The sequence below is a fragment of the Nicotiana attenuata genome, chromosome 7, assembly GCF_001879085.1.
Source record: "Nicotiana attenuata strain UT chromosome 7, NIATTr2, whole genome shotgun sequence".
In the NCBI taxonomy this organism is placed as follows: domain Eukaryota; kingdom Viridiplantae; phylum Streptophyta; class Magnoliopsida; order Solanales; family Solanaceae; genus Nicotiana; species Nicotiana attenuata.
Genome location: NC_031995.1, coordinates 93,606,851 through 93,623,097, shown reverse-complemented (window position 1 = coordinate 93,623,097; position 16,247 = coordinate 93,606,851). Strand labels below are relative to the sequence as shown.

The window sequence follows — 16,247 nt, the reverse complement described above, 5'->3', positions numbered from 1 at the left end:
TGGCCTAACCCCGGCGAGGTAGTGACGAGGCTAGACAGGACTACCAAACAAACCTGTACAGTTCAATATATATATATATATATATATATATATATATATATATATATATATATACAATAGAAGGAAACGCAGGAATTAAACAGTTAGGAGGAGGGGGAGCATGCTATGGGGAGAAGTAACAGTCCGGATATAAAGTCAGCAAAAAGAGAACAAAACTGCACAACCACATTCATTAACGAGAGCAGGATAATCAATATACAAGAACGAGCACGCTTAATCCCTAATCTGTATTTAGTGGTGATGCGGCGTGCAACCCGATCCATTTATATTTAGGAGTGATGCGGCGTGCAACCCGATCCATTTATATTTAGGAGTGATGCGACGTGCAACCCGATCCATTTATATTTAGATTTCAAATAACTACTCAGACAACATTCGCAAATAAGGGGCGAGGGGAGTAACAATTAATGTGAGAAATCCCGGCAAGGGTACAACTAACAGCTCAATTATCCCGGCAAGGGGGAGTACATGTAACACTTAAATCCCGGCAAGGGAGCAACCACAATAATAAAATACACGTCCCGGCAAGGGAACAATTACAACACTTCCTTTTTTGATCACTTACTTCTCAATTATCACATTCTCGTTCGAGCCAATGCTCCCGACAATATACCAACCACAATTCTTCCTCAAACAATTCACATTATATGAAACTGATCAATTAAACAAGGAAGATGTATCACAAAACCCGAATAAAACACAATTACGACTCACGGTCATGCTAGACTCCGGTGCATAGATACTCGTCACCATGCCTATACACCTCACTCCATATTAGGAATTAGCAAATAATATCCTAATCATATTCCCTCAAGCCAAAGTTAGAACAAACACTTACCTCGAAATCTCCAAACTCAACTCAAGCCTCTAGTATAGCTTTACCCTTCGAATTCACCACAAAACCGCTCGAATCTAGTCATAAATGACTCAAATGTATCAACAATTGCTAGTAAAATCAATTTGAATACATAAGAATGAATTTCCCAAAGTTTTGCCCAAAAATTCCCAAAATGCCCCCGAGCCCACGTGGTCAAAACCCAAGGTTCGAACCAAAACCCGATTACCCATTCCCCCACGAGTTCATATCTATGATTTGTTTTGAAATCAGACCTCAAATTGAGGTCCAAAATCCCCAATTTAATGAAAACCTAGGTTCTACCCAAAATCCCCAATTTCACCCATGAAATTCCTTGATTTTAAGATGAAAACATGTTTAATGATGTTAAAGATTGAAGAAATTAAGTAAAAGTTGACTTACAAATGATTTGGAGAAGAGAGAGTTCGTGAAAAATCGCCAATGGAGTTTGTGTTTTGAAAGAATGAAGAAAATGGGTTTAAATTCGTCTAAGTATAAAATGACTGAACCTCAGGTATGGGAATTGCGAACTGGGGTTCGCAATTGCGAACCCCGACCTGCTAACTTGGGAAATGCGAGAATTTGTTCGCATTTGCAAACTCTGACGTTGGTTGGGACTTTCGCATTTGCGGACTGGGTGTTCGCATTTGCGATCCCTGTGCAGGTGTTCCTTTTCTCGCATTTGCGGACCTGGGCTCGCATTTGCGAGCTCGCATTTGCGAGAAATACTTCGCAAATGCGAAGATAGCAGATCAGACCTGCAACAATTTTTCCCAAATTCAAAAATGCAACTCGACACCTATCCAAAACTCACCCGAGCCCTCGGGGTTCCAACCGAAACATACTCACAACCTCAAAAACATCCTTTGGACTTACTCGTGCGACCAAATCGCCAAAATAACATCAAAATCTATGAATCAAGCCTCAAAACACATAATTTCTTCCAACTTTTCATAAAACTCAAATATCTCATTTTTAGTCCGAAACACGTCAAACGACGTCCGATTTCGACCAAATTTCACAGAAAGCGCTTAACGCATATCTAAGACTTGTACCGGGCGCCGGTACCAAAATACGGGCCCGATACCTATATTTTCTATCTCATTTTCATTTCAAATTTTCATATCAAATTTCAGAAAACAATTTCTTTCAAAAATTCTTTACTCGGGCTCGGGACCTCGGATTTCGATTCCGGGAATACGCTCGAGTCCCATATTTTTCTACGGATCTTCCGGGACCGTCATATCACGGGTCCGAGTCCGTTTTCCCAAAATGTTGAACGAAGTCAACTTTAACAATATTAATATCAAAATTCTTCAAATTTTTCACAGAATTCACATATTTCAACATAAAAGCTTTCTGGCTACGCGCCCGGACTGCGCACGCAAATTGAGGCAACTAAAAGCGGGGTTTTTAAGGCCTCGGAAGTACGGAAAAAGGAAGAATTATGGTAATGACCCTTTGGATCGTCACAATTAGCGTCCCTTAAATTTTGAATAACGAGTTAAAATTATAGAAAAAGCGGCAATTAGAGGAGACGTCTATATAGGAAACACCTGCATTAGAAACAAAAGAAATTAATGGTATAAATGATGTAATAAATGAATAAGCGGTAGGTAAATGGAAAAAGGAGTAAAAGTATAATTTGTATCGATCAAAATAAATACATTCATAGAGGGGAAGGTGATGGTTTTCAAATCTGAAGAAAAAAAAGAAAAATATATTGATAGTCATAGTCGGATCCGAAGAAGAAGAAGAAGAAGAAGAAGAAAAGATAACACGGTGGTAGTAATGATGGTGGCTGGAATTTAAAGAACAAAAATGAGGATGAGGTGCTGGTGGTAGATATTGAGTATAGTTATTGGTTATTGTTTGTATGTATACATTCTTTATTGTGTATACTTAGTTACTAGCTTAGTTAGTAGTTAGTAATTAGTTTTGTCAATTGGTCAATGTGTATATATACTTGTACAGTTGAAGAAATGAAATCAAGGTTCATTTTTCACACAGACATTTCCCCGCTCATCTGTTCTATCCACTCCTTTTCTCCTCTTCTCTCAGAACCTTCCAGAAGACTCCATGGGAGCTCTGCAAATCTGAGCTTGCATGTTTGATTTGTTATGGTATCAGAGCCCGGGATATCAGTTCGAATCCTTCTCAGCGTTTCAAAATCTAGTTCTAAAGCTTAGTTAAGCTTTGTTGATCTCCAAAACTTCGGTCGCTGTTTTTCAGCCCAATTCTGAAATTTGTCTCAAAATTGACGATCTTTGATTCGATTTATGATATTATACCTCATGATTTCATCAAATTGGAACCTCGCACATGGCTGGCAATCAAAGTGAAGAAACGAGCCCTAACAAAAGCAGAAGTGAGCAATCGATCATCGATACTGGTAATCCCCTGTACATTCATCCTTCTGATAGTCCTGGAATGACTTTAGCAGTTCTGTTTTATGGAATTGGGTATCGCTCATGGAGAAGGAGCGTCTTGCGAGCTTTGTCATTTAAGAATAAATTAGGGTTTATAAATGCGGAATCTAGAAGACCTAGCCCCGATTCACCTCAATTCCGTCAATGGGAGAGGTGTGATGATATGGTAACATCGTGGATCCTCAATTCCCTCGCTAAGGAGATTTCTGATAGTGTGGAATATGTGAATGACTCAGCTGAGTTGTGGAGGGAGTTAGAGGATCGTTATGACCAAACGAATGGAGCAAAATTGTATCAGATTCAGAAGGAGATCAATGATCTTACACATGGTTCCTTAGACATTACTACGTACTATACGCGAATGAAGAGACTGTGGGAGGAACTGAACACTTTGAGCACCAAGTCTCAGTGCAACTGCAATTGCACATGTGGGGCAAATGAGGCAATGCATAAGGCAGAACAAGATCGAAGACTTATCCAATTTATGATGGGACTAAACGAAGTGTACACAATAGTACGAGGAAGTATCCTCATGATGAAGCCTTTGCCTTCTATGGGTCAGGCCTTTTCTCTCTTGATACAGGAAGAAAAACAAAGGGAATTCAAGCCCAATAGTCAGCTGAATTTGGATTCTACTTCATTGCATGTGAATGCAAATCCACAGCATCAAAATCCATTTGGGGCCAGAAACTTCAAGACACACTATACAGCTAACAACAATAACAAAGGCCGTCCATTCTGTGATTACTGTAAGAGACCAGGACATACAAAAGAAAAGTGCTATAAGTTGCATGGATACCCTCAAAGTAATTCTTACAACAATCAGAACCTCAATCGTGCCAATGCACAGCCATATAATCAGGGAAACAACCAGACCTACAAGTTCAATAGGGGAAAAGGGTCTGTGGCAAATGTACATGGGACTCCAGCTGATATAGGTCATGAGAGTGGAGATAATCAGGACTAGCAGGATGAGAATCAGAATGTCAACCTAACTAAAGAGCAATATGGGCAGATAATGAACCTGCTGCAGCATTTTCAAGTAGGAAATGTGGGAGGATCTTCCAGCAATAACAACATCACTACTGGCAGTGCAAACTTTGCAGGTATTGTTGTCTGTACTTCTTCTATTGATTTTGACAAGCCTTCATGCAAGTGCTTTGAATCAAAGGCTGATCTTTGGATCATAGACTCAGGAGAATCTAACCATATGACCTTTAACAAACATGCACTCACTAACATCACTAGATTGCCCTATCCTTTATTGATAAGTCTACCAAATGGTTATAGAGTGAAAGTTCTTGAATTTGGAGATGTGATACTCTCTTCAGACATTGTCCTATATGGGGTTCTCTAAGTTCCATCTTTCAAGTATAACATGATTTCTGTTCAATCCCTTGCAGTACATCTTAGATGCCTTGTATTGTTCAGTGATACTCTTTATTTGTTGCAGGCCCCTTCAGTGAAGAGGCCTCAGGTGATTGGTAACAGCAAAGAGGGTCTGTATTATCTCTGTTCCAGGTGCTTGAGGGGTAAAAAGACCACCTTACCTTCTACTATTTCAGCTTCTTACTGTAATTGCATTCCTTCTTCCAATGTAAATAGTCATGAGTCCATTAGTCATGCCCATTCATATCACACTCCTCAATATGTAGATACTTTCATTTCAAATAATAAGAATGAGTCCTCATGTGTGCTTGATAAACATGATGTGAATTTTCTGTGGCATAATAGGCTTGGTCATGTTCCTTTTGTTAAGATGAAAGGCATATCCTCAATCCCTACTAAGTTTGCATCAAGACAACCCTTCATTTGTCCTATATACCCTATGGCAAGACAGACCAGACTCCCATTTCCCCAAAGAACCAGCACCACATCCAAATTGTTTAAACTGGTCCACATAGATATATGGGGACCTTACCATGTAACCACACATGATAACTACAAATATTTCCTTACACTTGTGGATGACTTCGGTAGGTCCACTTGGACACATCTGTTGAGTTGCAAGAGTAATGCTCTTCAAGCTGTGAAAGCTTTTGTGGCCATGATTGAAAATCAATTCAATACCTCTATAAAGACCATTAGATCTGATAATGTCTTGGAGTTTACCAGTCATGAAGCCTCTTCATTTTACCAGTCTAAAGGAATCATACATCAAAAGACATGTCCTTATACACCACAACAGAATGGTGTAGTTGAGAGAAAACATGAATACCTTTTTGAGACTGCCAGAGCTCTGATGTTCCAGTCCAAACTCCCAACCAGATAATGGGGAGAAAGTATTCTGACAGCCACCTATCTGATTAATAGGCTCCCAACCACTTATCTTAATAACAAGTGCCCTTTTGAAATACTATACCAAAAGAAGCCCAATTATACTCATTTGAGAAGCTTTGGCTGCCTCTGTTACCCCACTGTACCCAAGATATACAGAGACAAGTTTGAACCAAGAACCAGCCCACATATCTTTGATGGATATCCCTTTGGGAAAAAAGGATACAAGGTACTAAGCCTAGCCACCAAGAGAATCCACATTTCCAGAGATGTGATTTTCCATGAGAATGTTTTTCCTTTTTCCTTGAGGTCTCCTTCCCTACCGTCCTTAAAACAGTCTCATTCCGTAACTATTCTGAGGACAACAGTCCAGTTTCCCCTACTGATATCGGACAAAGTACTAAGAATGTCACATCTCCAGGGATAGAACATCACTCTGAATCATCCACCAATGATACACCTTCCTCTAATAATAACAGTTCACAGAACTCACTTCCACATGAACAATCAGAAGCACCAGTTTTGAGAAAATCTAGCAGAACTCATCAAACTCCTACCTACTTAAAAGACTATGTTTACCAATTACCTAGTGGTGCCACTCAACTGTCCAATGTATCACACTGCACCCCTTCACTAAATGCCCTATTTTCTAATCACCATCATATCACTCTTGATGCTTTATTTTCTGAAAGTCAGCGCTTGATGCTAAGTGTCTGTCATGATAGTGAGTCATCTTCATATGAAGAGGTAACCCTCAATCCTGCTTGGCAAGCAGCCATGACACAGGAATTTGAGGCACTCCATGCCAATCACACTTGGGACCTGGTCCCTTTACCACCTGGAAAGCAAGCAATAGGCTGCATGTGGGTATATTTGATTAAACATAAAGAAGATGGAAGTACTGAGAGGTTTAAAGCTAGGTTAGTAGTAAAGGGATACACTCAACAGGCTGGGATTGACTATACAAAATTTTTTTCCCCTGTTGTGAAAATGACAACTGTTAGAGTTCTAATTACAGTGGCTGCCAAGAAAGGCTGGGACATATTCCAATTGGATATGAACAATGCCTTCCTCCATGGAGACCTACATGAGGAGGTATACATGAAGGCTCCACCTGGAGTTGTAGTTGATCAGTCTAGTCCAAGTAGAGTAGTATGCAAGTTAAACAAGTCATTATATGGACTAAAGCAAGCCAGTAGACAATGATATGCAAAGTTAACTGAAGCATTATCTTCAAAGGGGTATCAACATTCTGAAAATGATCACTCCCTTTTCTGCAAGAAAACTTCCACATCCACCATCTTTGTAGTTGTGTATGTTGATGAAGTTATCATCACTGGAACTGACTCAGAGGAGATTGCAAGCTTGAAGTTTTTCCTTAATCAAAGGTTTAGGATAAAGGATTTGGGCGGGCTTCATTATTTCTTGGTCTTAGAGGTCCTATACAAACCTGATGTCATCCTTGTGTCTCAAATAAAATTTGCATTGGATTTGCTAAAGGAGTATCAGTGTTTTGGTTACAGTAATGTTTCCTCACCTCTTGACCCTACTGTCAAGCTAAAGGCACAAGAGGGTAGCCTTCTACCAGATCCCACTTACTATAGAAAGCTAGTAGGAAAACTCAATTTTCTCACTAACACCAGGCTGGACATAGCCTATAGTGTGCAACTCTTAAGCCAATTTATGCAAACTCCAAGGGACACTCACTTGACGGCAGCATTCCATCTCCTTAGGTATCTCAAAAATGACCCTAGCCTGGGTGTATTCTTCTCCAACAGTCCTGACTGCTGAATCAAGGCTTATTGTGATTCAGATTGGGCTGCTTGCCCAGATTCTAGGAGATCTGTCAGTGGGTACATTGTTCTAGTAGGTGATAGTCCTATTAGCTGGAAGTCTAAGAAACAGGAGACTGTCTCATTGTCCTCAGCTGAAGCAGAGTACAGATCCCTCAGGAAAGTAGTTTGGGAGTTGGTGTGGTTGAGCAGGCTGTTTGCAGAGCTTACTCTTGTCCAATCAGGACCGATTCAGGTGTTTTGTGACAGTCAATCTGCTATACATATTGCCCACAATTCAGTATTCCATGAAAGAACTAAACACATTGAAGTCGATTGTCATTTTGTGAGGAACAAGCTACAAGAAGGCCTCATTTCTCTTCACCATGTAAGTACTCACAATCAGCTGGCTGACATCCTCACCAAGGCCCTCACAGGAGTCAAACACTCAGCTATCCTTGGCAAGTTGGCTGTGAAGACCTCACCTCCAACTTGTGGGGGGGGGGGGGTATTGAATATAGTTATTGGTTATTGTTTGTACTTATACATTCTTTATTGTGTATACTTAGTTAGTAGCTTAGTTAGTAGTTAGTAATTAGTTTGGTTAATTGATCAATGTGTATATATATTGGTACAGTTGAAGAAATGAAATTAAGGTTCATTTTTCACACAGACATTTCCCCGCTCATCTGTTCTATCCACTCCTTCTCTCCTCTTCCCTCAGAACCTTCCAGAAGACTCCATGGGAGCTCTGCAAATCTGAGCTTGCATGTTTGATTTGTTAGTAGAGGGCGAATGCGAAGAAGAAAGTGGTAGTGATGGTGGTTATGGCTGAATCTGAAAATGAGGAGGTGAAAGTGATGACAGTAGCGACAACAATACCGACAATAGCAGGTAAATATAATAAATGATGATGATGATGATGAGGAATAGGAGGAGGAGGAGGAGGAGGAGAGTTGATGATGATGGTCGAATATGAAGAAGTAGAAGGTAGTAGTGATAGTGATTTTGGCTACATATGAAGAATAGGAGAAGGAGGAGATGGTGGCTAGAGAAGAAGAAGAAGTTGCTAATTTTGGGCAAGAAATTTACATTTTTTAGTAAATAAATTTTATAATTTAGACTTTAGCATAACGCAATTTTTGGATATTTTATTTCACGATAATAACTGTTGTATGGAATATTTTAGAAAATTATATAAAGATATCATAATAGACTTCACTTGTTCTTATTTAACAATTTGTCCACAAGAAAATTGATACTTAAGTTTTCATTTAAAAACTTACTATATATCAAGAATATGAAATTAATTGAGCTTCTCAATTTATCCAAGTCGCAAGTTACTATTAACACTTGCTAGGAGAGTAAATTGAATATCTATTCTAGTTGACAATATAGATCGAGAATATTTATATCGAGAAAGCAAGGAAAGAAAACATGTTCTATCTTATTATTAATCAACTGCTATTGAGCAAGAAAATATATTTTTTTAAAAGAACCAGTTATAAACACTAGAGCATGAAATAAAGAAGATGCCAATATAAATTATGCCCTAAATAATGTTATAATGGTTGACACGCATGTCGTACGTTGTTGCACATATGTTGCACGTACATTAAACAGTGTAAATGCTATACAACAAACTTCACGAACCAAAGATGAATGAATGTAAAAAAAATTTAAACTTGTTTGGAAAATTGATGAACACTTCATAATAGCCTTAAATGTCTTTAATGATAATCTGAAGAGAAAGAAACCAAAAAACGTGACTCGTGTAACGCGTCTTGTAAAAAAAAGAAGTAATGCGTTTTGCCTACAAGAGATGATGTCACAAGCTATAAATTGAGTTTCTTTTCTTTCTTTTTTTAGAAAATAAAATGAAAGTTACCGCTTCATATCATCAATCATGATCATTTATGTCTCAATTTCAAATAAAGTTAGCATCAATTAACTGAGACCAAACTTCCATCAAAATAAATTTTGTGCAACTTAATTTGTTACGGTCTTGCGCATAAAATGGTTAACTTTGTACATTCTATATAATAAACTACGAACTAAAGATTAATGCATAGAAGATATTTTATTAACCCTTTTAATTGAAAGTAAATCGATGATAAAAAAAGAGCAAACTAAAAAAAATTAAAGCGACTCTTGAGATAGGGACACAATTATCAACTTGTCACTTTAAGATTTACTAATAAGAATAAAAAAGCTGACTAATTAGTCTCTCAATTTATCTGAGTCGAGAACATTGGACAAGTAAGTTGCACACGAATATTACATTCAGGTCAGTTGTCACGACCCGATTCCCAACCCGGTCGTGATGGCGCCTCTCGTGAAGACAAGGCCAGCCAACAGAATAACAACGCCTCTTTACTTAATTATTAAACATAAATAAATGGATAATTACGACTTAATGGCAATAATAATTGATATTTACAACCCAACACAACCCGACCGGGGTGTCACAAGTCACAAGCATCTAAAGAAAACTGAACACCACTATAGGGCCAATAACATATACAAAATAAAATCTGAAGTTCAAAAGACGAAATCCGGTGCCACGAACGCTGGCGGTCACCTTGCTCAGCTACAATAGTATTACCTTCAATCTGCTAATAACCCGCTACCGGGTGAATAATGCCTGCAACTGCACTCGAGGTGCAGGGAGTAAAGTGAGTACTCCAACCCAGTGAGTAATAAGAGTAAATAATAACTGAACGGTAAGAAAACACGTAAAGCACTCCATCATGCTATATAGGGCAGTGCAAATCTTTGAGAAAAACAGTAAAACCGTGAAAATCTTTTAGAAAATATCTAACTCAGTTAAAAACCTCTTTTGAAAATATCATTTTCCCAACAGTCAAGCAAATGAATGCATAATCAGATAGTGCAAGTCCGCAGAAGTCAGCCCCTCGGGCACAACACTCCATTAACAAATAACACCAGGGTATCTGGTAACAGTGCAAGAAATAGCATGGATGCCAATGATATGAGAGTGCTGAATGTCATGCCACGTAGTACAAACAAGAACCAATGCATGAATGCAAAGCAATGCACATGACCGCTGCGACGCGTAGCCCGATCCATTTGGGTACCCGCGCTCACTGTGGGGGTTCAGACTCCGTAGGGGCTCCTACAGCCCAAGCATAATATAAATATCACACCGCTGCGGCGTGCAGCCCGATCCATGCACAGACCAGAAATGCACATAAGCCACTTGGTCAATATTAAAATAACAGTTCTCAGCTCAAAACGTCAGTAAAATATCATTTAAGTTTTCAAATCTTAGAAAGATGGTTGAGTTTGCAAAACAGTATTTAAAACTTTGGACCGAGATCAAATAATATGCAGAGTAATGCAAAAACAGTAATATCAATCCCTGAAGGATTCAAATAATCGGCACGAAGCCCAAAACATGGCAATCAGCCCAAATCATGATGATAACAAGTAGTTTCAGTCAATTACGCGATAAAAATCAACAACCGGGACAGACAAGGTCACAATCCCCACGGTGCTCTACCCCACGCTCATATCGGCGTGCAAGTCACCTCAATACAGCACTATGATGTGCAAATCCGGGGTTTCTAACCCTCAGGATATCATTTACAAGTATTACTCACCTCGAACCGGCGAAATCTCTAGCCCGCGACGCCTTGCCCCTCAAACCGGCCTCCACGCACGTCGAATCTAACCAAAATCAGAGCGAATACATTACAATATGCCAAGGAAACAATACCCAATCGAAAACAACCGAGAAATAGCAGAAATCTCGAAACTAGCAAAACTCGAGCCACGAGCCCGCTTCTCGAAAAATTACAAAACTCACATTACCGAATTCCTCGTCTCGCCACGAGTCCGTACATATCAAATTTACCAAAATCGGAGTCCAAATGCTCCCTCAAATCCCAATTTAAATTCTCAAAATCCCAAGCCCTAATTCATCAATTTTAGGCTTAATTCCATGAATTTCTAGGTAGATTTCTCAATAAAAACGAGTTTTAGGTTCAAGAATCTTACCTCCAATCATTCCTCCTTGAATCCCTCTTCAAAATCGCCTCAAAGCTCTCAAAACTCGCTCAAAAATGGAGGAAAATACATAACCCTCGCGGATGAAAAATAACATTTAAACCTACTGGCCTTCAGGGGTTTCCGCTTCTGTGGTCCCCACATCGCTTCCGCGTGACCGCTTCTGCGGTTCTTGTTGCTTAAGCGGAATCTCATTAAATCCCAACGGTCACTTCTGCGACAAAATTCTTCGCTTCTGCGAAGCCTCACCTCCAAGCCCAAACCGCTTCTGCGACTCGTTGTCCGCTTCTGCGGACTCGCATAGGCGAAAATACTTCCGCTTCTGCGGAACTGCTCAACCTCACCCTCTTTCGCACCTGCGATGACATCTCCACTTCCGTGCAACCGCATCTACGGTCTCCTTTCCGCAGATGCGGAAACACCTGCTGCAACCAAACCTGCAATTTTTCCAACCTCAAATTCTTTCCGTTAGCCACCCGAAATCACCCCGAGGCCCCCGGGACCTCAACCAAAGGCACCAACATATCCCAAAATATCATACGAACTTGTTCCAACCATCAAAACACATCGAACAACACTAAATCATCAATTCACATCGGATTCAAGCCTAAGTTTCTTCAAAACTTCGGAAACTCGCATTCGATCAAAACCCCGACCTAAACACCTCCGAATAACCTGAAACTTTGCACACATATCCAAAATCACCTAACAGAGCTACTGCAACTCTCGGAATTCCATTCCGACCCTCGGATCAAAATCTCACCTATCCACCGGAATTTGCCAAAATACTAACTTCGCCAATTCAAGCCGGATTCTACACCGGACCTCCAAAATCAATTCCGATCGCACTTCTAAGTCACAAATCATCCCCCGAAGCTAACTGAATCACCGGAAACCACATCCGAGCCTTCTAACTCAATAGTCAACATTCGGTTGACTTTTTCCAACTTAAGCTTTTCCTTAAAGAGTCTAGGTGCCTCATTTCTTATCAAAACCATTCCAAATCAACTCTCACACACCACATACAGATAATGAAATATGAAGAAGCAATAAACGGGGAAAACGAAGCAGTAACACATGAGACGACGGGTCGGGTCGTCACATCCTCCCTAACTTAAACAAACGCTCGTCCTCGAGCGTACCCAGAGTTGTCCTAGAAGCCAACCAATAGCTAAATGACCTTACCAAGCATATACCCGGGGTGATACCACGTCACCCTATCTCTCATAGGTCCGATAACACAATTTTAGCTGAAATTTCACAGTCCATCTAACCCATAAACCGTAGGACCGCATTGCACTTTCCGAAATCATACACAAGATCAGAACCTCACATCTATACTCAAAATAAGCACGAACCAGCTGTAATAACCCATACCTGCAACCTCAGGTGCAATCATATGATATACTACATAACCCAAACACTCGAAACGATAACTTCTATTCACAGCATTTTCCCACAACACCCGGATACCGGTGGAACAACCTCTCATCAACCAAGGTCTTATTCCAACACTTTCATATACTGCCAACGATAAATGACACATGCGACAAACGGTAACAATTTCTCAGATCAACCATTCATGAAGTCACTTCCCTTTGGACTACTACCCCAACAGATTTCCGAGGCGAACCTCGATATTAACCTTCCAACAAGCTGAAACCAAATCCGTTCGTATTTATTAATGACCCCCAACGTTCGCTTCGAGTCCAATACACCACTCTGGTGATATGACACCTCAACACCGGCCTAAGCCACAACTTGCATAATACACGCACCAATAAGAGATGGCCTGAACATACTCAAATCATGAAAATGATTAAAACGAAAGAGTTGTACCTTAAGCTCATCAATACCATTACAACACAAGGCTGAGACCCCGTCTCACATCATAGAAATAGAGCACCTGAATCTACCCCGAAAGGTCATATCTCCACGTAGCCTCGCTACAATACGCGACCCTATCCAAACATTGTTACACATGAAGTACCTCAAGTCGCCATGCTCAAAATCAACAGCCACGCACAAATAACATAAGGCTCGCAACCCGATAGGTCATAACCACTACTCCATTTACCGAGCAACACTCAATTACTCTTCCTGCTCGACTTTCTGTATGAATCCTCAGTAGAACCGCACCATATGTGCCCATATCCAACCAATCATGACGTCTCAAAACACCAAAAAGCACTCATAGCTCTCCTTAGATCACTAGCAAGCTCAATGACGATCGAATCAACCTATCCCTCAACATACAATTCGGGGCCAACCAAGACAACTCAAACTGAACTCGTAGCCACATCGGCCTGCCAACGAACTCATTACCAAGAAAGCCTGAAGCTGCTCCTTCCACTACTATAACTCCTGCTGGAGTCGTACGATATGGTTCCCGGCACGAATCAATACCGAAATCCACAATCTCGCCCGGCGACTTGCCCGGCCACAAGAAACACATCCGAAAAAGTCCCTCAACACCGAAACTGAATCAATGGTAGAAATGTGATGACCCGGCCCGTCGTCACGTGAGTTACCGCCCCGTTTCCCCCTCATATTATGTTTCTCTATGCTTCTTTATCAGTATTTGAGGTGATCGAGTAGAATTGGACTGGTTTTAGATGGAAATGAGACACTTAGTCTCTTTAAGGAGAGTTTAGTTTGGAATAGTCAACCGGATGTTGACTTGTGAGTTAGAGGGCTCGGAATGGGTTTCCAACGATTCGGTTAGCTTTGGGGGATTATTTTTGACTTAGGAGTGCGATCGGAATTGAATTTGGAGGTCCGGTGTGGAATTAGGCCTGAATTGGCGAAGTTTGAATTTTGGCGAATTCTAGTTGATAGGTGAGATTTTGATCCCAGGGTCGGAATGGAGTTCCGAGAGTTGCAGAAGCTCCGTTAGGTGATTTTGGATATGTGTGCAAAGTTTCAGGCCATTCGGAGGTGGTTAGGTCGGGTTTTTGATCGAATGTGCAATTCGGAAGTTTTTAAGAAACTTAGGCTTTGATTTGAGGATAATTGAGGATTTTGATGTTAACGATAGTGTTTTGATGGTTCGAGCGAGTTTGAATAAGGTAATAGATCATGTATGTGCTTTTGGTTGAGGTCCCGGGGGCCTCGGGGTGAATTCGGGTGGTTAAACGGAGAATTCGGAGTTTGTTGCATGTTTGAAGTTTGCTGGTTCTGTCATTTCTGCATCTGCGGAAAAGGGACCGGCATAAGCGGTTACGCAGATGTGGCGTATTGGTCGTAGAAGCGGTCCTTGGGGGACCAGGGTTTTCCGCAGAAGCGGACGTGGATCCGCAAATGCAGCGACCGCAGAAGCGGTTCTAGACCGCATAAGCGGTCCGGGGGAATTTAAGTGAGATCGCTGAAGCGATCGTTTGGTCGCATACGCGGTGATCGCAGGTGCGGCATATTAACCGCCGAAGCGGAAAAACGGTCTGGGTTTAAGTGAACAGTGGTTCACGAATTTGAAAGAGAAGAAAAATATTTTGGACTTCGGCTTAGGCGGTTTCTTGGGCGATTTTGAAGAGAATTCAAAGGGGCTTCATCAGGAATGAACTATTGGACTCGGATTATGTTTATATAGTGTAAAATCATGGATTGAACACTGAATTCAAGGGATTAAATGCTAAAAATGGAGGTTAGGGCTTGAAACTTAAGAGATTTTAAATTGATGATTTGAGGGGTCAAATAGACTCCGATTCTTGTGAGATTGATATGTATAGACTCGTGGCGAGATAAGGATCGTTTTGATGTAAAGTTTTTTGGATTTCGAGAAGTGGGCCCGGGGCTCGGGTTTTGCTAATTTCGCGATTTTCGATATTTTTCGAGTCTTTTCGATTGGGTTATGTTTCTTTGGCCCATTGTAACGTATTCGTTGTGGTTTTGGCCAGATTCGACGCGCGAGGAGGTCGATTCGAGAGGAAAGGGCATTGCGAGCTAGTCTTCGGCCGGCTAGAGGTGAGTAATAGATGTAGATGATGACCTGAGGGTTTGAAACCCCGATGTATCACACTGTGACGCTATATTGAGGCGAGACACGCACTCCATGACGAGTGTGGGGTCGATTGTGAGTGGGGATTGTGGCTTAGTCCGCCCCGAACGGTGTCCAAGCTTTGGACTATAGATTGATTTGTAAACATCCTACTTGGATTGTTATGATATATTTGGGCTGTGTGCCGACTATTTGAATCCCTTGGGGATTATTATCACTGCTTCCATGATATTCAGCATGCTATATGATTTCAGTCCTGAGTTTTAAACACTGTTTCGAAATACTTAGTCACCTTCCAAAGGTTTTAAAGACTTAAACGATAATTTCCTAATAATTGGAACTGAGAATTAAAATCTGACTTTGCTGTATAACTCACATGCATATTCTGGACTGAGTGTGGATCGGGCTGCACGCCACAGCGATGTCACGATGATATTGCGCTTGGGCTGTAGGAGCCCCTCCGGAGTTTGAACCCCCACAGTGAGCGCGGGTACCCAAATGGATCGGGCTGTACGCCGCAGCGGTCATGTGCATTGCATTGCATTCATGCTTTGATGTTATCTGATCTATTTGATTCTGTTTTGTTGCCATTTTAACATTAATTATTCTAAATTGTTAGTTTTAGCTTTACATTGTGGTATTTTTGAGATTTCTTACTTTCAGCCATTATATATGTCTATTACCACTGAGTTGGAAGTACTCACTTTACTCCCTGCACCATGTATGAAGATTCAGGAGCATCAGGAGCTTAGTCGAGCTGTTTGCTGTTTCCAGAGCTTCAGGAGTTGTCGAGGTAGCTGCCTGACGTCCGCAGAACCCGACTCCTCCCC

At 40.9% G+C, this 16,247-nt stretch overlaps 1 protein-coding gene across 1 annotated transcript; it reads left to right on the top strand.

The window, feature by feature from the left end:
- LOC109230278 lies at positions 3,239–4,312 on the top strand. Its single transcript, XM_019395794.1, has one exon. It carries the CDS (start codon positions 3,239–3,241, stop codon positions 4,310–4,312), a length of 1,074 nt encoding a protein of 357 aa, XP_019251339.1.